This window comes from Oncorhynchus masou, chromosome 22 (genome assembly GCF_036934945.1).
Source record: "Oncorhynchus masou masou isolate Uvic2021 chromosome 22, UVic_Omas_1.1, whole genome shotgun sequence".
Lineage (NCBI taxonomy): Eukaryota > Metazoa > Chordata > Actinopteri > Salmoniformes > Salmonidae > Oncorhynchus > Oncorhynchus masou.
Window position 1 is genome coordinate 18,873,060 of NC_088233.1, and position 23,824 is coordinate 18,896,883.

Consider the following 23,824-nt stretch of genomic DNA (forward strand, 5'->3'; position numbering starts at 1 on the left):
TTGCTATAACTTCAATAAATATGATGTCAGACTTTTGTGCTTGGCCTGTCCTGTATTTGAATGAACATGCTCTTTGTGCACTGATTATGACATTAAAGCACTGTGAGTGTGACATTCCTCCTGGTCCTGCAGGCATGGGAGAGAGAGAGGGAGGTAGAAGCAGGAAGCATTCTAAAGCTCCACTACACACAGAGAAGAGACCTGGAGGGCGCTCACTCTCGGTTTCTCTCTCACTTTGTCTCTTTTGCTCTGGGTCTGTCTCTCTTTGTCTTTCATCTCTCTCTGCTGGGAGTCTGGGATACTATGCCTGTCTCACACAGGTCACCCCCAACCAAGGCTGTTGTGTGATCCGCCAGTCAGATTTAATGCAGTTTGAAGGTCAAAGACACTGACAGTGCTCTTCTCCTTTTACAGTGACCTTCCCCTTCTCATCCAATAAAGCTATGCAATCTTCTACACGCTTAGAGAAAATAGTGCTATCAAGAACCTAAAAGAGTTTTTCGGCTATTAGGCAACTAGATTCAGCCGCAGAACGATTTTTGTTGGCGTGAATGGTGAATGGTCGGGGGGACGGAAAATAAATATTATACTTTGTACACAGACCAACAAAAGGTTGTATTTGAAAATAACAATAATTTAACACGTTGATTACATTGAGACACAATCACATCTCTTTTTTTTATTTGTGGGTTTACTTAGGAACAGATTTATTTTTGCTGAATTCCTTCGATTTTAGTAATCTTTCTAGTCATAAAAAATTGGCTTGCGGGCTGGTTTTGGCCCACCGGCTGCCTGTTGCAGATCCCTGCCATAGGAGAACCCTTTGAAGAACCATTTTTGGGTTCAATGTAGAACCCTTTCCGCAGAGGGTTCTACATGGAATGCAAAAAGGTTCTACCTGGAACCAAAAAGGGTTCTATCTGCAACCAATCTTTTTTCTAAGAGTGTAGGGGATTAGGAACCACAATATTAAAGGTTAAAAGCCAATTTATGCTTGAACTGAAAATGTGGTATGGAGGCCTCCTCTGGAGGCATCCAGAGGCCAAATTGAGCTCCATATTGCATCGCCACGCACCTCCCACATTTTTTAACAATGCGGAGGGCTCCATAGAGCTACTTATAGCTCTGCATTGACATGATTGGTTGATGGTAGGTGATTCAGAGGTTCTGTATAAACACAAACTCACTTCCTTGACAACAGCTCTGCACAACAGCTCTGTGCTGCTCTGTGAAGCGCAAGAAGTATGAATGCCCTGACATCTGCAGAGGCAGTGTCACTGTAAATAAGGGCGGTGCACAATTGACCCAGCGTCGCCCGGGTTTGGCCGGGGTAGGCCGTCATTGTAGGTAAGAATGCATTGAGCGACTCCTCTCACAGGTATGCTTTTACTTTTCAGAATTAGAAGTGTGTGACAACGGAATGAATATTGTAAATAAAGGATTTGAAGAAAAATATATATCTGCCTCGTGGGACTAGAACTCACAACTATGAGCAAACTGTCTTAGTGGAATGTGCCACCAATCAGTCATAGCGATTGAAAAAAAATACAACGAGCTGAAATGACCACCATTGTCAACTATTTCTTGTTACGATGGATGTAGCTACTACTATAAATGTGTAATCTTCATAGCATATATGTTTTTTTCCTCTTCGTAACAGCACATACAGTATCTGGATTGAAATGTACTTAAGTACAGTGGTGGAAAAAGTAGTACATTTTTATACTTGAGGAAAAGTAAAAAGTAAAAGTAAATGCTATACATCAAATCCCTTATATTAAGCAAACCGGACAGCACAATGTTATTTATTTTTATTTTTATGGACAGCCAGGGTCACACTCCAAGACTCAGACATAATTTACAAACACTGAGTCCGCCAGATAAGAGGCAGTAGGGATGACAACGTGTTATATTGCTAGGTGCGTGAATTGGACCATATTGTTGTCCTGCCTGAGCATTCGAAATGCAACACATACTTTTTGGTGTTAGGGAAAATGTATGGGAGTAAAAAGTACATATTTTATTTAGGAATGTAGTGGTGTAAAATTTTAAGTTGTGAAACATATAAATAGTAAAGCACAGGTACCCCAAAAAAAGACTTAAGTAGTACTCCAAACAATTTTTACTTAGTTACTTTACACCACTGCTCTATTGGCCACTTGAGAACTTTGTGTTCTCTGATTGTGAATCCATCAAATATCAAGGATCTATAGTCCCAATGAAGCAGAGCTTGCCGGGCCCAGGTGTTTATGTGATAATATCAAATAGTGTCTACATGAGAGATTGAGAGGCACTCTGAAGCTTGCCCTGCCAAAGATAGTGATAGAGTCACACAGTATATCTACAAAAAAAAGAGTCAACTTACCATCCTCGTAGCGCTGCCTGGAGGCGGTCCCGGGGGCGGCGCTGGGCATGCCTTCGTACAGCCCCTCCCCCATAAAGTCTGTGTAAAAGAGCATGAAGGACATGACGGCCATCCAGCTGCAGAGCTGGGCCATGCACAGCTGCCTCATCACCCGGGGCACGTGGCAGTAGCTGCGGTAGATGGCCGGAGTCATGGACCAGCACGTCTTCAGCAGGCACAGTAGCGGAACCGACTTGAGGAGGTAGCAGCAGGAGCGCGGCACACCACAGCGACCTGCCTCCAAGAGAGGACCAGGCTCCAGAGCCGCGGTGTACGGCGTCTCCTCCAACACCCTCATGGTGATCAGCATGCTGGTCACGAAGATGAGGATGAGCATGAAGAAGAGGCACTCTGCCTGGCCACCCAGGTAGACTGACAGCAGGCCCCGGCTCCAGTCCAGCGCAGGCAGCAGGTAGCCCACACAGCCTCCCAGGCTGACCATAAAGGAGAACATGGCAAAGGCCTGGTTGCAGTCCTCCTCATTGCGGTACAGATCAGACAGGAGCGCCTCCAGCGGCGTGAAGCACACCTGGCCACAGAAGTCGAGCAGGCCCACACCGAGGATGAGGAAGGCCACCTGCAGGGCGCATCCGCCCCAGGAGAAGTAGGCAGCCAGCAGGTCGGCATGGGGGATGATGAGGAGGGCTAAGAGGACTCCCAGGGACAGCAGCCAGATGAAGGGCCGGCGGCGGCCGTAGCTGCTGTTGCAATGGTCACTGGCTGAGCCAATCAGAGGGATGAAGATGAGACCTAACACTGGGCCGATACCTGGGAACAGAAAGAAGGGAAGTAGTGAGGTTGATTCATTGGTTGTCAGTATCAAAGTCAAAGCCAACATAATAGTTATTGGATTTGAGTTTTACCACAATATTTACCTGTGAACTGGGAAATGTGCAATCCAACAAATGTCCTGGCTGCATCTGATGTTTTCTGGTATCTTCCAGCTTACTATTGCACTACCTTCCCCGTGCTGACAGGGCCTGGATGCAGGCTTTGTGGCCCCACTGCCCCCTTTACTGCTACATCCATCTCTTTGAGTGCTTGTGAAGGATGCCTACAGATGGTTCTGTGCCACGAGCTAACTCACCGTCAACCTCCCTCTCCTCCCCACTGCTCCACACTGCTCCCCACTGCTAGCTTGGGCTAATTGGAACACCTCATGACAAAGGCTGCTTGTGGAGCAACACGACTCACATTCGGCTCACATTCCCCACAATGGCCAGATGTATGCCTCTGTTTTCACAGTGGGAACACGCACGGAATGCTTCTTTTGAAAACATGGTTCAAATTCCATCAAAATAAAAAATACAACATATTAACTAGATCCACATATGAGGGACGCCACAAGTGTTATTCTGATTAAATATATGTGGAGACTGGAGAGTATAATGAATATTCCATTATTCCATTCCCAGACAATGACCTTTTATGTTTAGGATTTTTCTACCTGGATGGATATCTGACAACAACACTTTGTTGGAAACTGTTACACAATGAAATGAAAGAAACCAGATATTATTTTATTGGCATTAAGTTGTGCAATGATTCCCAGGAAAACATTTCCTGAGGTAAAAAAATGTGGTTGGTTGGAGGTTTAGTTCATGTTGACAGGCCCTCAGTGGAGCAGCCCCACAGACAGACTGACGGACGGACAGACAGGCGGACAGAAGGCCAGGGACAGAGACATACAGAATGGGTCACTGCAGTCAGACCCTCACTCACATTTCTGCCTGGCTGCCGTAGCTGTGGAAGCCCATCATAACAATCCAGTGTGTAGAGTCTGATGGTACAGTCTGAACTCTTACTTACACAGTCCTACTCTGCTAAATATGAGCTCTCTTTCCCTCACCACACACCACAAGCATTTCGCTACACCCGCAATAACATCTGCTAAATAAGTGTATGTGACCAATCAATATGATTTGACATACAATCCCACTATGTATGCACACCACAATGTACTTTCTCATATAGAATACACACACAGCAATGTGCTTTTAAACTTGATACAGTACACACGCACCACACGCACACCCACCCACCCACCCACCAACCACCACCACCACGTGATCACAAACTTATAAGCAGTATACACACACACCACGTGATCTCTAACTTATAAGCAGTATACACACACCACCATGTGATCTCTAACTTATAAGCAGTATAAACACACCACCATGTGATCTCTAACTTATAAGCAGTATACACACACCACCATGTGATCTCTAACTTATAAGCAGTATAAACACACCACCATGTGATCTCTAACTTATCAGCAGTATAAACACACCACCATGTGCTTTGCACTCATATACAGGACACACGCTATAATGTGATTTTCTAACATAAGACATGCCCCTGAGCCACTCTACAGAAAGCAGAGTAGAAGAGTAGATTAAAGAATTAAAGAGAGCCAACTGGGAAGTATAAATCAAGAGAAGTAGCCATTAGATAAAGTAGATGGACTGCATCTGAGGATCTCACATTACTGCTAGGAAAACCAGACTTAAGCCTCCAGGACACAAGTTCCATCTCCATTCACTTAACACTTGACCGTTCCGTTAGAAGAAGCTAAAGCAGAAAGTGAATGAGGTTTTGTGCCATTCCCCGATCAGGTTTACGGGTTGTGTGGGAATGATACAAATAAAAAAAATTCTCCTGTTTGCGTGCAGCTGTTTAGAGATAGGGAGAGTAGAGTGTACGTTAAGACACCTCATATTATCCGTCCACTGGAGCTGTAATTGCCATATGCACATTTTGGAGGGACAATCTCAATCCGTTTGGTCACAAGATAATCAGAGAGAGAAGAAATGCTTTTACAGCAAACCATCTAGAAGCAATTTGCGGGCAACGGGATGATGCAACTATTTACATCGCCTACACAAAAAATCCACTGCAGAATGGTGGCTATATATACACAGAGCCAGTGGTGCAGCACGGTGGCTATATATACACAGAGCCAGTGATGCAGCACGGTGGCTATAAATACACAGAGCCAGTGGTGCAGCACGGTGGCTATATATACACAGAGCCAGTGATGCAGCACGGTGGCTATATATACACAGAGCCAGTGGTGCAGCACGGTGGCTATATATACACAGAGCCAGTGATGCAGCACGGTGGCTATATATACACAGAGCCAGTGGTGCAGCACGGTGGCTATATATACACAGAGCCAGTGGTGCAGCACGGTGGCTATATATACACACAGAGCAAGTGGTGCAGCACTGTGGCAATATATACACAGAGCCAGTGGTGCAGCACGGTGGCTATATATACACAGAGCCAGTGGTGCAGCACTGTGGCTATATATACACAGAGCCAGTGGTGCAGCACGGTGGCTATATATACACAGAGCCAGTGGTGCAGCACGGTGGCTATATATACACAGAGCCAGTGGTGCAGCACGGTGGCTATATATACACAGAGCCAGTGGTGCAGCACGGTGGCTATATATACACAGAGCCAGTGGTGCAGCACGGTGGCTATATATACACAGAGCCAGTGGTGCAGCACGGTGGCTATATATACACAGAGCCAGTGGTGCAGCACGGTGGCTATATATACACAGAGCCAGTGGTGCAGCACTGAGCCAGTGGTGCAGCACGGTGGCTATATATACACAGAGCCAGTGGTACAGCACGGTGGCTATATATACACAGAGCCAGTGGTGCAGCACGGTGGCTATATATACACACACAAAGAGCCAGTGGTGCAGCACGGTGGCTATATATATATACACACAGAGCAAGTGGTGCAGCACGGTGGCTATATATATACACAAAGAGCCAGTGGTGCAGCACGGTGGCTATATACACACACAAAGAGCCAGTGGTGCAGCACGGTGGCTATATATACACACACAAAGAGCCAGTGGTGCAGCACGGTGGCTATATATATATACACAAAGAGCCAGTGGTGCAGCACGGTGGCTATATATATATATACACAAAGAGCCAGTGGTGCAGCACGGTGGCTATATATACACACACAAAGAGCCAGTGGTGCAGCACGGTGGCTATATATACACACACAAAGAGCCAGTGGTGCAGCACGGTGGCTATATATATATACACAAAGAGCCAGTGGTGCAGCACGGTGGCTATATATATACACACACAAAGAGCCAGTGGTGCAGCACGGTGGCTATATATATACACACACAAAGAGCCAGTGGTGCAGCACGGTGGCTATATATATACACACACAAAGAGCCAGTGGTGCAGCACGGTGGCTATATAGATACACACACAAAGAGCCAGTGGTGCAGCACGGTGGCTATATATATATACACAAAGAGCCAGTGGTGCAGCACGGTGGCTATATATATATACACAAAGAGCCAGTGGTGCAGCACGGTGGCTATATATACACACAAAGAGCCAGTGGTGCAGCACGGTGGCTATATATACACACACAAAGAGCCAGTGGTGCAGCACGGTGGCTATATATATATATATATATACACAAAGAGCCAGTGGTGCAGCACGGTGGCTATATATATATATACACAAAGAGCCAGTGGTGCAGCACGGTGGCTATATATATACACACAAAGAGCCAGTGGTGCAGCACGGTGGCTATATATATATACACAAAGAGCCAGTGGTGCAGCACGGTGGCTATATATATATACACAAAGAGCCAGTGGTGCAGCACGGTGGCTATATATATATACACAAAGAGCCAGTGGTGCAGCACGGTGGCTATATATACACACAAAGAGCCAGTGGTGCAGCACGGTGGCTATATATACACACACAAAGAGCCAGTGGTGCAGCACGGTGGCTATATATATATATATATACACAAAGAGCCAGTGGTGCAGCACGGTGGCTATATACACACACAAAGAGCCAGTGGTGCAGCACGGTGGCTATATACACACACAAAGAGCCAGTGGTGCAGCACGATGGCTATATATACACACACAAAGAGCCAGTGGTGCAGCACGGTGGCTATATATACACACACAAAGAGCCAGTGGTGCAGCACGGTGGCTATATACACACACAAAGAGCCAGTGGTGCAGCACGGTGGCTATATATATATATATATACACAAAGAGCCAGTGGTGCAGCACGGTGGCTATATACACACACAAAGAGCCAGTGGTGCAGCACGGTGGCTATATATACACACACAAAGAGCCAGTGGTGCAGCACGGTGGCTATATACACACACAAAGAGCCAGTGGTGCAGCACGGTGGCTATATACACACACAAAGAGCCAGTGGTGCAGCACGGTGGCTATATACAGTGCCTTGCGAAAGTATTCGGCCCCCTTGAACTTTGCGACCCTTGCCACATTTCAGGCTTCAAACATAAAGATATAAAACTGTATTTTTTTGTGAAGAATCAACAACAAGTGGGACAAAATCATGAAGTGGAACGACATTTATTGGATATTTCAAACTTTTTTAATAAATCAAAAACTGAAAAATTGGGCGTGCAAAATTATTCAGCCCCTTAAGTAAATACTTTGTAGCGCCACCTTTTGCTGCGATTAGAGCTGTAAGTCGCTTGGGGTATGTCTTTATCAGTTTTGCACATCAAGAGACTGACATTTTTTCCCATTCCTCCTTGCAAAACAGCACGAGCTCAGTGAGGTTGGATGGAGAGCATTTGTGAACAGCAGTTTTCAGTTCTTTCCACAGATTCTCGATAAGATTCAGGTCTGGACTTTGACTTGGCCATTCTAACACCTGGATATGTTTATTTTTGAACCATTCCATTGTAGATTTTGCTTTATGTTTTGGATCATTGTCTTGTTGGAAGACAAATCTTCGTCCCAGTCTCAGGTCTTTTGCAGACTCCATCAGGTTTTCTTCCAGAATGGTCCTGTATTTGGCTCCATCCATCTTCCCATCAATTTTAACCATCTTCCCTGTCCCTGCTGAAGAAAAGCAGGCCCAAACCATGATGCTGCCACCACCATGTTTGACAGTGGGGATGGTGTGGTCAGGGTGATGAGCTGTGTTGCTTTTACGCCAAACATAACGTTTTGCATTGTTGCCAAAAAGTTACATTTTGGTTTCATCTGACCAGAGCACCTTCTTCCACATGTTTGGTGTGTTTCCCAGTTGGCCTGTGGCAAACTTTAAACAGCACTTTTTATGGATATCTTTAAGAAATGACTTTCTTCTTGCCACTCTTCCATAAAGGCCAGATTTGTGCAATATACGACTGATTGTTGTCCTATGGACAGAGTCTCCCACCTCAGCTGTAGATCTCTGCAGTTCATCCAGAGTGATCATGGGCCTCTTGGCTGCATCTCTGATCAGTCTTCTCCTTGTATGAGCTGAAAGTTTAGAGGGACGGCCAGGTCTTGGTAGATTTGCAGTGGTCTGATACTCCTTCCATTTCAATATTATCGCTTGCACAGTGCTCCTTGGGATGTTTAAAGCTTGGGAAATCTTTTTGTATCCAAATCCGGCTTTAAACTTCTTCACAACAGTATCTCGGACCTGCCTGGTGTGTTCCTTGTTCTTCATGATGCTCTCTGAGCTTTTAACGGACCTCTGAGACTATCACAGTGCAGGTGCATTTATACGGAGACTTGATTACACACAGGTGGATTGTATTTATCATCATTAGTCATTTAGGTCAACATTGGATCATTCAGAGATCCTCACTGAACTTCTGGAGAGAGTTTGCTGCACTGAAAGTAAAGGGGCTGAATAATTTTGCACGCCCAATTTTTCAGTTTTTGATTTGTTAAAAAAGTTTGAAATATCCAATAAATGTTGTTCCACTTCATGATTGTGTCCCACTTGTTGTTGATTCTTCACAAAAAATACAGTTTTATATCTTTATGTTTGAAGCCTGAAATGTGGCAAAAGGTCGCAAAGTTCAAGGGGGCCGAATACTTTCGCAAGGCACTGTATATACACACAAAGAGCCAGTGGTGCAGCACGGTGGCTATATATACACACACAAAGAGCCAGTGGTGCAGCACGGTGTCTATATATATATACAGTTGAAGTCAGAGGTTTACAGATACTTAGGTTGGAGTCATTAACACTCGTTTTTCAAACACTCCACAAATTTCTTGTTTACGAACAATAGTTTTGGCAAGTCGGACAGGACATCTACTTTGTGCATGACACAAGTAATTTTTCCAACAATTGTTTACAGACAGATTATTTCAATTATAATTCACTGTATCAAAATTACAGTGGGCCAGAAGTTTAAATACACTAAGCTGACTGTGCCTTTAAAGAGCTTGGAAAATTCCAGAAAATGATGTCATGGCTTTAGAAGCTTCTGACAGGCTAATTGACATAATTTGAGTCAATTGGAGGTATACCTGTGGATGTATTTCAAGGCCTACCTTCATACTCAGTGCCTCTTTGCTTGACATCATGGGAAAATCAAAAGAAATCAGCCAAGACCTCAGAAAATAAATTGTATACCTCCACAAGTCTGGTTCGTCCTTGGAAGCAATTTACAAATGCCTGAAGGTACCACGTTCATCTGTACAAACAATAGTACGCAAGTATAAACACCATGGGACCACGCAGCCGTCATACCGCTCAGGAATCAGATGTGTTCTGTCTCCTAGAGATGAATGTACTTTGGTGTGAAAAGTGCAAATAAATTCCAGAACAATAGCAAAGGACCTTGTGAAGACGCTGCAGGAAACAGGTACAAAATAATCTATATTCACAGTAAAACGAGTCCAATATCGACATAACCTGAAAGGCCACACAGCATGGAAGAAGCCACTGCTCCAAAACCGCCATAAATAATCCAGACTACGGTTTGCAACTGCACATGGGGACAAAGATCGTACTTTTTGGAGAAATGTCCTCTGGTCTGATGAAACAAAAATAGAACTGTTTGGCCATAACTGTGGATATACAGTGGGGAGAACAAGTATTTGATACACTGCCGATTTTGCATGTTTTCCTACTTACAAAGCATGTAGAGGTCTGTCATTTTTATCATAGGTACACTTCAACTGTGAGAGACAGAATCTAAAACAAAAATCCAGAAAATCACATTGTATGATTTTTAAGTAATTAATTAGCATTTTATTGCATGACATAAGTATTTGATACATCAGAAGAGCAGAACTTAATACTTGGTACAGAAACCTTTGTTTGCAATTACAAAGATCATAAGTTTCCTGTAGTTCTTCACCAGTTTTGCACACACTGCAGAGGGGATTTTGGCCCACTCCTCCATACAGACCTTCTCCAGATCCTTCAGGTTTCAGGGCTGTCGCTGGGCAATACGGACTTTCAGCTCCCTCCAAAGATTTCCTATTGGGTTACGGTCTGGAGACTGGCTAGGCCACTCCAGGACCTTGAGATGCTTCTTACGGCGTCACTCCTTAGTTGCCCTGGCTGTGTGTTTCGGGTCGTTGTCATGCTGGAAGACCCATCCACGACCCAACTTCAATGCTCTTACTGCGGGAAGGAGGTTGTTGGCCAAGATCTTGCGATACATCCTGTCCCCTTTGCAGAAAAGCATCCCCAAAGAATGATGTTTCCACCTCCATGCTTCACATTTGGGATGGTGTTCTTGGGGTTGTACTCATCCTTCTTCTTCCTCCAAACATGGCGAGTTGAGTTTAGACCAAAAGCTCTATTTTTGTCTCATCAGACCACATGACCTTCTCCCATTCCTCCTCTGGATCATCCAGATGGTCATTGGCAAACTTCAGACGGGCCTGGACATGCGCTGGCTTGAGCAGAGGGACCTTGCGTGCGCTGCAGGATTTTAATCCATGACGGCGTAGTGTGTTACTAATAGTTTTCTTTGAGACTGTGGTCCCAGCTCTCATCAGGTCATTGACCAGGTCCTGCCGTGTAGTTCTGGGCTGATCCCTCACCTTCCTCATAATCATTGATGCCCCACGAGGTGAGATGTTGCATGGAGCCCCAGACCGAGGGTGATTCACCGTCATCTTGAACTTCTTCCATTTTCTAATAATTGCGCCAACAGTTGTTGCCTTCTCACCAAGCTGCTTGCCCATTGTCCTGTAGCCCATACCAGCCTTGTGCTGGTCTACAATTTTATCCCTGATGTCCTTACACAGCTCTCTGGTCTTGGCCATTGTGGAGAGGTTGGAGTCGGTTTGATTGAGTGTGTGGACAGGTGTCTTTCATACAGGTAATGAGTTCAAACAGTTGCAGTTAATACAGGTAATGAGTGGAGAACAGGAGGGCTTCTTAAAGAAAAACTAACAGGTCTGTGAGAGCCGGAATTCATACTGGTTGGTAGGTGATCAAATACTTATGTCATGCAATAAAATGCAAATTAATTACTTAAAAATCATAAAATGTGATTTTCTGGATGTTTGTTTTAGATTCCGTCTCTTACAGTTGAAGTATACCTATGATACAAATTACAGACCTCTACATTCTTTGTATGTAGGAAAACCTGCAAAATCAGCAGTGTATCAAATACTTGTTCATCCCACTGTAGATATTGTTCTACCTGTTTCCTCCAGCATCTTCACAAGGTTCTTTGCTGTTGTTCTGGGATTGATTTGCACTTTTTGTACCAAAGTATGTTAATCTCTAGGAGACAGAACGTGTCTCCTTCCTGAGTGGTAAAAAAACCTACACTCGATCCCTCCGATGTCAACAACTACAGACCAGTATCCCTTCTTTCTTTTCTCTCCAAAACTCTTGAACGTGCCGTCCTTGGCCAGCTCTCCCGCTATCTCTCTCAGAATGACCTTCTTGATCCAAATCAGTCAGGTTTCAAGACTAGTCACTCAACTGAGACTGCTCTTCTCTGCATCACGGAGGCGCTCCGCACTGCTAAAACTAACTCTCTCTCCTCTGCTCTCATCCTTCTAGACCTATCGGCTGCCTTCGATACTGTGAACCATCAGATCCTCCTCTCCACCCTCTCCGAGTTGGGCATCTCCGGCGCGGCCCACGCTTGGATTGCGTCCTACCTGACAGGTCGCTCCTACCAGGTGGCGTGGCGAGAATCTGTCTCCTCGCCACGCGCTCTCACCACTGGTGTCCCCCAGGGCTCTGTTCTAGGCCCTCTCCTATTCTCGCTATACACCAAGTCACTTGGCTCTGTCATAACCTCACATGGTCTCTCCTATCATTGCTATGCAGACGACACACAATTAATCTTCTCCTTTCCCCCTTCTGATGACCAGGTGGCGAATCGCATCTCTGCATGTCTGGCAGACATATCAGTGTGGATGACGGATCACCACCTCAAGCTGAACCTCGGCAAGACGGAGCTGCTCTTCCTCCCGGGGAAGGACTGCCCGTTCCATGATCTCGCCATCACGGTTGACAACTCCATTGTGTCCTCCTCCCAGAGCGCTAAGAACCTTGGCGTGATCCTGGACAACACCCTGTCGTTCTCAACCAACATCATGGCGGTGGCCCGTTCCTGTAGGTTCATGCTCTACAACATCCGCAGAGTACGACCCTGCCTCACACAGGAAGCGGCGCAGGTCCTAATCCAGGCACTTGTCATCTCCCGTCTGGATTACTGCAACTCGCTGTTGGCTGGGCTCCCTGCCTGTGCCATTAAACCCCTACAACTCATCCAGAACGCCGCAGCCCGTCTGGTGTTCAACCTTCCCAAGTTCTCTCACGTCACCCCGCTCCTCCGCTCTCTCCACTGGCTTCCAGTTGAAGCTCGCATCCGCTACAAGACCATGGTGCTTGCCTACGGAGCTGTGAGGGGAACGGCACCGCAGTACCTCCAGGCTCTGATCAGGCCCTACACCCAAACAAGGACACTGCGTTCATCCACCTCTGGCCTGCTCGCCTCCCTACCATTGAGGAAGTACAGTTCCCGCTCAGCCCAGTCAAAACTGTTCGCTGCTCTGGCCCCCCAATGGTGGAACAAACTCCCTCACGACGCCAGGACAGCGGAGTCAATCACCACCTTCCGGAGACACCTGAAACCCCACCTCTTCAAGGAATACCTAGGATAGGATAAGTAATCCTTCTCACCACCCCCCCCTTAATGATTTAGATGCACTATTGTAAAGTGGCTGTTCCACTGGATGTCAGAAGGTGAATTCACCAATTTGTAAGTCGCTCTGGATAAGAGCGTCTGCTAAATGACTTAAATGTAAATGTAAATGGTATGACAGCTGCGTGGTCCCATGGTGTTTATACTTGCGTACTATTGTTTGTACAGATGAACGTGGTACCTTCAGGCATTTGGAATTGCTTCCAAGGATGAACCAGACTTGTGGAGGTCAACACATTTTTTTGAGGTCCTGGCTGAGATTGAAGGTAGGCCTTGAAATACATCCACAGGTACATCTCCAATTGACTCTAATGATGTAAATCAGTCTAACAGAAGCTTCTAAACAATGACATCATTTTCAGGAATTTTCCAAGCTGTTTAAAGGCACAGTCAACTTAGTGTATGTATGTAAACTTCTGACCCACTGGAATTATGATACAGTGAATTAAAGGTGAAATAATCTGTCTGTAAACAATTGTTGGAAAAATTACTTGTGTCATGCACAAAGTAGATGTCCTAACCGACTTGCCAAAACTATAGTTTGTTAACAAGAAATGTGTGGAGTGGTTGAAAAACGAGTGTTAATGATTCCAACCTAAGTGTATGTAAACTTCCGACTTCAATTGTACATAGAGCCAGTGGTGTGGTGTCTATTTTAAACCTAAACATCTAATTCAGCGTTAATGTTAGGTCAAATGTAAGAGCATGCCACAGTTTGCAGGCAATGAGGTCTAACAACAACAACAACCCCTCTTTGTATCTATTGGTAAGAGTAGGCTGCTGTTGTTAGTGTAGAACAAACCCGCAGCCACAGTCCAGAACCACATTCGAAACTCAACTATGGGGATCACAAATGAGCCTGTTCCATCAGGAGGACAAGACAGTGAGTATGTTTTTGGAAATGTGGTCCTGTGCCAGCAGGCCAGCAGCCAGCAAGCTGTTGTAGATACATTTTCTAACGGGCTGTTGGGGCACTGCCCTGTCCACTGCCATTAGGACAGGACCCCTCCAGAGCACTGGGCCTCTGTACCTGCACACTAAGCCCTCTGACACCCCTCACCAGTAAAAGCCCTAGCTGCACAGCAATGAAAACATTATAGAACACAATGCAGCAACGCTCCGAGAAATTAGCCAAACTAGCAGAGACATTACAAACACATCCATAACAAAAACAGAGACTGCATGAGAAGTGAAAGGGCAAATGGAAACATGTTCATATTCACATCTGAAATGACCTGCTTCATTTCAGTTTTGCGTTCTGAAGTGCAACTCATGAAAGAGTAAACGTAGGCCTGTGAAACGGAGGGCTGCTGCCTCCAGCAGTTCCAGCTCTCTGTCTCCCCCTGCCTTTCAATTAGCACCTGATTACGACCTGAACAAAGCAACAGGTGATTTGGCCTCTGATTAAGGTAACGGCCTCATTGACGCCTACAGGGCCAGTGGGAAACGGACTAATAGCGAGAGACCTGTGACCTTGCCCAACCCTATCTCCCAGACACAGTCACACACAGTCACAGGCCCGCTAACAGACAAGCACGCACACACACGCACTTTAATAAGAGGTTTGTCTCCTATCCTTTACCCTTCCTACAGAGGACATAATCAATTCGAATATTAAGTCTGAGCCACCAACAACTGATAAAACATTCACATATGCTACACAGTTGTTCATCAACCTGCAGAATACATTTTCATTTGTTTGGCTTTCATATGAGTTACACATTTCCTGGGACTATATTAATGAGTCTCAAATTAGATTGGCACTGCAATCTGCAGACAGTTTAACTGCAATAAAAAGGGACATAATAATTATGCGATGGGGTATAATCATATTTTCTACCATAAACATGAAAAAGGCACGGCAGAAACACTGGGAAAAGAGAGAAGTGTCTAATGTATTAAATAATGGGAAACAGTTGACACCCAACAATCCATCAAGTGGTCAGACGGATGAATCCTATTCTCCAGTTTCTCTCCCCAAGGGAGTGTGTATGTGTGTGTGTGTGTGCGTATGAGCATGGGCGCCTGTTTCTGTGTGTGTGTGTGTGTGTGTGTGTGTGTGTGTGTGTGTGTGTGTGTGTGTGTGTGTGTGTGTGTGTGTGTGTGTGCGTGCATGCATGTGTGTGTTGGGTGATATATAGCTAATGGGGCGGGGGGGGCCCATCTTCCCCTTAGATGAAGACTCTTTCATGTCTATTGAATGTCCTGTCAGAGAGAGTGGACAAGGGGGGAATAATCAGAGCTGGCTTACCTAGTACCATAGTCATGTACTGTTCCTCTACCCCAGCCTCCAGCAACAGGGGGGGAACGTACGTGATCCCAGCTGCCACGCAAATCTCCAGGCCGCAGGTCAGGGAGTTCAGCAGGACGAGACGCCATTGAGACCTCCATCCAGACATATTTACAGGGTCGCCTTTCCACTGCTACTCCGCAACTTGGGCCTGCTGCCGGAAGACGGAGAGCCAGATGGGGCCCTGAGGGACGAGGCTCGGGGTTGAGGGGGCCGTCCCAGACGGAGAACAGGGAGAACACGCGGACCGTCTCAGGTGCCCTGTAGGATCCATCCTGGCTTCAGCATTCTGGATCTGAAAGAAGAGAACCTAAGAGAGAGATGTTGAGAAAAACAAAATAACAGATTGACTCACGTTGGAACGCATGGAGGCTGATAGCTAAGACCGGCCTGGGGAGGGAGGGAAGCTGGGAGAGAAAAGGGCCGAGACAGGTCCCTCTAAGGCTAAAGCACCTGGTGGTCAGCCTTTCTCACAAGACAAGGAAGAGGATTCCAACATGTAGAGACAATGACAGGGACTTTTAAGCTCGAAACAGCTTGTGCATACATAATGACAATATTTTGTGATGTTTTTGTTCGTTTTGAACTTCGGTAAGTTTTTTTTGGGCAGCTCAGGCACACAACATTTTTTCTCAAGGCCACCCGAAGTTCAGGAGCCGAAGTCTACGCCCCTTGTCCATAATTGGTCAACAATAAGGATTCTTCAATAAAGTCTTTGTTGTCAACGACTCGTTTTCAAGCAAATTTCTTAATTGAGAAATACTGAAAAAAGATCTTAGATGTAATATTGCGCGACTAATATCTCCTCTGCATTTAAAAAAATATTAATGACAGATTCCTTAGATTAATTCGGACTATTTTGAGGACGTATATACATGCTACGTCGTCTCGAATAGGACAAACAGTACTATTGTCACTTTTTTCTTGTTTTTCAAGTGAAGATCTTGTAAGGGAGTATGCGAGCACACTCGTTTGGTTCGTCAAGCCGACTTTAGCTAGCTGCCAGCCGAACTGAAGAACGCTGATACCTTCAGACAGCCACACCCAGTCACAAAAGGATTAATACACCAACTCAACAGTTCAGCTTCTGAACAACAGTGAGATGAGTCAGACCTACAGTTGAAGTTGAAAGTTTACATACACCTTAGCCAAAAACATTCAAACTCCGTTTTTCACAATTCATGACATTTAATCCATAATTAAAAAATTACCTGTCTTAGGTTAGTTAGGATCACCACTTTATTTTAAGAATGTGAAATGTCAGAATAATAGTAGAAAGAAGGATTTATTTCAACTTTGATTTCTTTCATCACATTCCCAGTGGGTCAGAATTTTACATACACTCAATTAGTATTTGCTAGCGTTGCCTTTAAATTGTTTAACTTGGGACAAACGTTTCGGGTAGCCTTCCACAAGCTTCCCACAATAAGTTGGGTGAATTTTGGCCCATTACTCCTGACAGAGCTGGTGTAACTAAGTCAGGTTTGTAGGCCTCCTTGCTCGCACAAGCTTTTTCAGTTCTACCCACACATTTTCTATGTTTTTGAGGTCAGAGCTTTGTGATGGCCACTCCAATACCTTGACTTTGTTGTCCTTAAGCCATTTTGCCACAACTTTGGAAGTATGCTAGGGATCATTGTCCATTTGGATGACCCCTTTGCGACCAAGCTTTAACTTCCTGACTGATGTCTTGAGATGTTGCTTCAATATATCCACATAATTTTCCTACCTTATGAAGCCATCTATTTTGTGAAGTGCACCTGTCCCTCCTGCAGCAAAGCACCCCCACAACATGATGCTGCCACCCCCGTGCTTCATATTTGGGATGGTGTTCTTCGGCTTGCAAGCCTCCCCCTTTTTCCTCCAAACATAACAATGGTCATTATGGCCAAACAGTTCTATTTTTGTTTCATCATATCAGAGGACAAAAAGTACGATCTTTGTCCCCATGTGCAGTTGCAAACCGTAGTCTGTCTTTTTTATGGCGGAATTTGGAGCAGTGGCTTCTTCCTTGCTGAGCGGCCTTTCAGGTTATGTCGATATAGGACTCGTTTTACTGTGGATCCAGGTACTTTTCCTCCAGCATCTTCACAAGGTCCTTTGCTGTTGTTCTGGGATTGATTTGCACTTTTCACACCAAAGTATGTTCATCTCTAGGAGAAAGAATGCGTCTCCTTCCTGAGCGGTATGACGGCTGCGTGGTCCCATGGTGTTTTTACTTGCGTACTATTGTTCATACAGATGATTGTGGTACCTTCAGGTGTTTTGAAATTGCTCCCAAGGATGAACCAGATTTGTGGAGGTCTACAATTTTCTTTCTGAGGTCTTGGCTGATTTCTTTTGATTTTCCCATGATGAGTAAAGAGGCACTGAGTTCAAAGATCAGGCCTTGAAATATCAATGTCAATTAGCCTGTCAGAAGCTTCTAAAGCCATAACATGATTTTCTGTAATTTTCCAAGCTGTTTAAAGGCACAGTCAACTTAGTGTATCTAAACTTCTGACCCACTGGAATTGTGAAATAAGTGAAATAATCTGTCTGTAAACAATTGGTGGAAAAATTACTTGTGTCATGCACAAAGTAGATGTCCTAACCGACTTGCCAAAACTATAGTTTGTTTACAAGAAATTTGTGGAGTGGTTGAAAAACAAGTTTTAATGACTCTAACCTAAGTGGATGTAAACTTCCCACTTCAACTGTATGTGGCAACATGGAAAATGCACCCACTTGGCACCATCTTTCCCTCTCTGTTCTCTTAAGGCGAAGAGAGGGAAGGAGGGAGGGAGCTCATAACAAAAGTGGTGGTTGACAAAGAAAGAGAAAGAGCGAGAGAAACAGTCCAGATGAACTTTCTCTCTCAGCAGGTGGGAGTAGGTGGGGTCAGGGCCAGCCCTCCACATCTCGCTGCTCTGTCATTAAACTCTCCCATCCAGGCCTGATTAGACCATACCAAGTCAAGAGGCTCCTAACAAGGAGAACATCACTCTCATTTTCACCCATTGTTCTCCTGGATCGCTGCTAATGAGCCCGTTTCTACCACTTCCTCCTTCGAGAGGACGAGGACCTCACACACAACGAACAGTGACATTGGCAGATCCACTCAGACCAAAGGTGATTTTAAGTAATTTTCTGCTACACTTAGAAAAGGAACACTACGATACACAGGGGTCTTTTATGCAAGTTTACATGATGCGGATAGACTCCAGGCAGCAGTCATCCATTCAAATTGCAGTAAAAAGCATAGTCAGCATAATGAGACACTGTCTAGATGAGGGCCAATGGTCCCAATAGCAAAATAATATTTCCTGGTCTCCCAATAAAATATGGGCAAAGTGGCATTATCTTTACTTCCACTCCATTAGACAGAAGGAAAGCACACCCTGATCATATAATCCTGCTTCAATGATGCAAATGCACGCTGCATCAATAGAGCCTCAACAGATCTAGGCCTACATCATTTACCAATTATGATTTCACAGTTCCTCAAACAACTGCCCCATCACACACACACACACACGCGCACACTCTCATGCGCAGACACATGCCTACACAGGTACAGACACACACAGAGACACACACACACCCACAGCCACGAACATGCACACACACACAGAGAGCCCAACCCAGCTCCATCCCATGCGTAACATAACACCACAGTGTACCCCATCTATCATTTCCTCTCATAATCCTCCTGGGCCTGATACGTCAATCTCCTCTGAAGAACATCTCCCCCCAACGATGACAAGTGTACCTTACTGCCTGCACAGCCCTCCTTCACTCACCCCGTGTCCTTTCCACCCTGTGTCCTACTAGAGCTGGGAATTGGCAAGGACCTCACTATACGTTATGATCATGATAAATAGGTGCTGATATTATATGTATTAAGATTCTCGCGATTCAATATGAGATATATTGCAATTCGATACTTTGATTTTATTGTGATTTGATGTTCCAAACATATTGCTCACTATGTCTGCTGCAGAGAGACAAGAGAGAGCATGAGAAAATGATTTTTGATCAGTCATGGAAATTAAAGTGAAAAGATGGACAACAAAGATGGACAAAGATGGACAACAAAAATACCAGAGTTTTGGCAAAGGTATAGTACAGCCGTCTAGCGCTAGCTAACGCTACCTATAAAAAATATGTACAAATTGATACTTGGAGTCAAATATTGAAATAATATCATCCCAAAATAATATTGTGATATGTAACTGTATCAATTTTCCCCCCTATGAATAACAAATATCCTTATTTTTTCATACATATTATTTTCTCACGAGAGAAAAGCTTGATTTTTATGTGAAGAAAATAGAACAGGAAAAGCACAAAGTGAGATGGGTATAGTATCAAGCAACAGCTGCATACTCTAACCCTCAACTGGACTAATTTACTGAGGTGATGCAATATCACATAAGAACAATAAAAGAGCATGGATCAGGTGTTCTTCAAGTCTGTCACTATGGAAAAATGTATTGGGAGAAACCCCAGCTGTTATAGGACAGGATTTCATCAGCCTAGGTACCGGACTGATTCAGAGTCAGACATAAAAGGAACTCTTGACATGTTCCCAAGAGAAAAGACTCAACCTACTGCCAAGGTGCCATCTGAGCAAGAGATGTGTGAGAAGACTGAGAACAGTTGCAGACGCAAAAACAACAAGATGCTAAATTCAGATTTGATGTGAAATTCCTCCACCAGTGTGGTCCATTTCCTTAGCAAACCAAATAGATACAGTCGAAGTTAACATACACTTAGGTTGGAGTCATTAAAACTCATTTTTCAACCACTCCACAAATGTCTTGTATAGTTTGGGCAAGTCGGTTAGGAGATCTTGGGTGTGCATGACACAAGTCATTTTTCAAACAATTGTTTACAGACAGATTATTTCACTTATAATTCCCTGTATCAATATTCCAGTGGGTCAGAAGTTTACATAAACTAAGTTGACTGTGCCTTTAAACAGCTTGGAAAATTCCACAAAATTATGTCATGGCTTTAGAAGCTTCTGATAGACTGATTGGCATCATTAGAGTCAATTGGAGGTGTACCTGTGGATGTATTTCAAGGCTTACTTTGAAACTCAGTGCCTCTTTGCTTGACATCATGGGAAAATCAAAAGAAATTAGCCAAGACCTCAGAAAGAAAATTGTAGACCTCCACAAGTCTGGTTCATCCTTGGGAGCAATTTCCAAAAGCCTGAACATAACACATTCATCTGTACAAACAATACACCATAGGACTACGCAGCCATCATACCGCTCAGGAAGGAGACTCGTTTGGTCCCTTAGAGATGAACATACTTTGGTGCGAAAAGTGCAAATCAATCCCAGAACAACAGCAAAGGACCTTGTGAAGATGCTGAGGAAACAGGTACAAAAGTATCTATATCCACAGTAAAACGAGTCCTATATCGACATAACCTGAAAGGCCGCTCAGCATGGAAGAAGCCACTGCTCCAAAACTGCCATAACAAAAGACAGACTACGGTTTGCAACTGCACATGGAGACAATCATACTTTTTGGAGAAATGTCCTCTGGTCTGATGACACGAACATAGAACTGTTTGGCCATAATGACCATCGTTATGTTTGGAACCATGAAGCACGGGGGTGGCAGCATCATGTTGTGGGGGTGCTTTGCTGCAGGAGGGACAGGTGCACTTCACAAAATAGATGGCATCATGAGGTAGGAAAATTATGTGGATATATTGAAGCAACATCTCAAGACATCAGTCAGGAAGTTAAAGCTTGGTCGCAAATGGGTCTTCCAAATGGACAATGACCGCAAGCATACTTCCAAAGTTGTGGCAAAATGGCTTAAGGACCACAAAGACAAGGTATTGGAGTGGCCATCACAAAGCCCTGACCTCAATCCTAAAGAAAATGTGTGGGTAGAACTGAAAAAGCGTGTGCGAGCAAGGAGGCCTACAAACCTGACTCAGTTACACCAGCTCTTTCAGGAGGAATGGACCAAAATTTACCCAACTTATTGTGGGAAGCTTGTGGAAGGCTACCCAAAACGTTTGTCCCAAGTTAAACAATTTAAAGGCAATGCTAGCAAATACTAATTGAGTGTATGTAAACTTCTGACCCACTGGGAATGTGATGAAAGATATAAAAGATTAAATAAATAATTCTCTACTATTATTCTGACATTTCACATTCTTATAATGATGTGGTGATCCTACCTGACCTAAGACAGGGAATTTTTACTTGGATTAAATGTCAGGAATTGTGAAAAACTGAGTTTAAATGTAAGGTGTATGTAAACTTCCCATCTTCAACTGTATGTCATTTACAATAATAGACTGATAGTAATGAAACTCAACAGAGAACAGTAAATAAATACTGTTCAGGTGCACGGAATAAATTGGCTGCATTTACATGGTGAGTTTTTATAAAAATAAAAATAAATTGAACCTTTATTTAACTAGGCAAGTCAGTTAAGGACAAATTCATATTTACAATGACGGTCTACTTCCTCCAGGAAATATTTGCATTAGTGAATATTTAGTAGTTCAGCAACAATGATCAGTTGTCAAGAAACAGAAAAACAAAAGCCAATTTGTAGAGTGGGGAATGTAGTTCTATAAAATGTTCTATTCAGCATTGGATACCATTACTGATGTCATCATCATAGGCGATTGGAGTGTCAGTGAGCAACGTAAGAGGACTGTGAGAAAGAGACGTGAGCGGAGTGTCAGAGACAGATGTGAGAGGAGTGTCAGTGAGCAACGTGAGAGGACTGTGAGAGACAGACGTGAGAGGAGTGTCAGTGAGCAACGTGAGAGGAGTGTCAGAGACAGACGTGAGAGGAGTGTCAGTGAGCAACGTGAGAGGACTGTGAGAGACTTGAGCGGAGTGTCAGTGAGCAATGTGAGAGGACTGTGAGAGACGTGAGAGGAGTGTCAGTGAGCAACGTGAGAGGACTGTGAGAGACAGACGTGAGAGGAGTGTCAGTGAGCAACTTGAGAGGAGTGTCAGAGACAGACGTGAGAGGAGTGTCAGTGAGCAACGTGAGAGGACTGTGAGAGACTTGAGCGGAGTGTCAGTGAGCAACGTGAGAGGACTGTGAGAGACTTGAGCGGAGTGTCAGTGAGCAATGTGAGAGGACTGTGAGAGACAGACGTGAGAGGACTGTGAGAGAGAGACGTGAGAGGACTGTGAGAGACAGATGTGAGCGTAGTGTCAGTGAGCAACGTGAGAGGACTGTGAGAGACAGACGTGAGAGGAGTGTCAGTGAGCAACGTGAGAGGACTGTGAGAGACAGACGTGAGAGGAGTGTCAGTGAGCAACGTGAGAGGACTGTGAGAGACAGATGTGAGAGGAGTGTCAGTGAGCAACGTGAGAGGACTGTGAGATACAGACGTGAGAGGACAGTGAGAGGGAGACGTGAGCGGAGTGTCAGTGAGCAACTTGAGAGGACTGTGAGAGACAGACGTGAGAGGAGTGTCAGTGAGCAACGTGAGAGGACTGTGAGAAACAGACGTGAGCGGAGTGTCAGTGAGCAACGTGAGAGGACTGTGAGAGACAGATGTGAGAGGACTGTGAGAGAGAGACGTGAGCGGAGTGTCAGTGAGCAACGTGAGAGGACTGTGAGAGAGAGACGTGAGAGGAGTGTCAGTGAGCAACGTGAGAGGACTGTGAGAGACAGACGTGAGAGGAGTGTCAGTGAGCACCGTGAGAGTAGAAGGGGGACAAAGCAAATGCTTTAGCAGTCTGGGGCCAGCAGGGTCCTGGGTCACTCCTATGGAGGAGAGAGGGGACTTTCACACTCGTCAAATCCCATTCCCACCAGACTCAAATACCCTGAAAAGAGCCCATCAGGAGACCAGTCAACACCTCCAGTGCCTGCCCAGTGCCCACCCCCTCCCGTACACCTGTCTTCTTCCCCTCCCTAAACCATCCTGTCTCCATCTTCACACTCCTTGGCTCCAAGGTCACCTTCAGGGCTGACCTGTAGTCTTAGAATTCTAAGAGGACTTTTGACATTTCTGTACACGACTGGCTATTTTTTGATGACTCTCAATCACAGTTTGAATGCCCTCTTTTCCCAGTCCCAGTCAGACTTTCTCACTGAAACCACAAGTCCCACATGACATGAACAGATAAAGAATCTTGTTTTGTGCAGGTCAGACAGACTCCAAGGTTAGAAAA

The 23,824-nt window shown here is 44.8% G+C and overlaps 1 protein-coding gene across 1 annotated transcript in view; it reads right to left on the reverse strand.

The window, feature by feature from the left end:
* Positions 1 to 15,774, reverse strand: part of LOC135508663 (solute carrier family 45 member 3-like) — a 28,731-nt gene extending 12,957 nt beyond the window's left edge. Inside the window, exons 1-2 of the mRNA XM_064928899.1 lie at positions 15,627 to 15,774; positions 2,366 to 3,172 (exon numbers count right to left, since the gene is read on the reverse strand). Of these exons, the coding sequence (XP_064784971.1) occupies positions 2,366 to 3,172; positions 15,627 to 15,774 (955 nt within the window). The remainder of the gene's footprint in view (positions 1 to 2,365; positions 3,173 to 15,626) is intronic.
* Between the last annotated feature and the right edge of the window lie 8,050 nt (positions 15,775 to 23,824).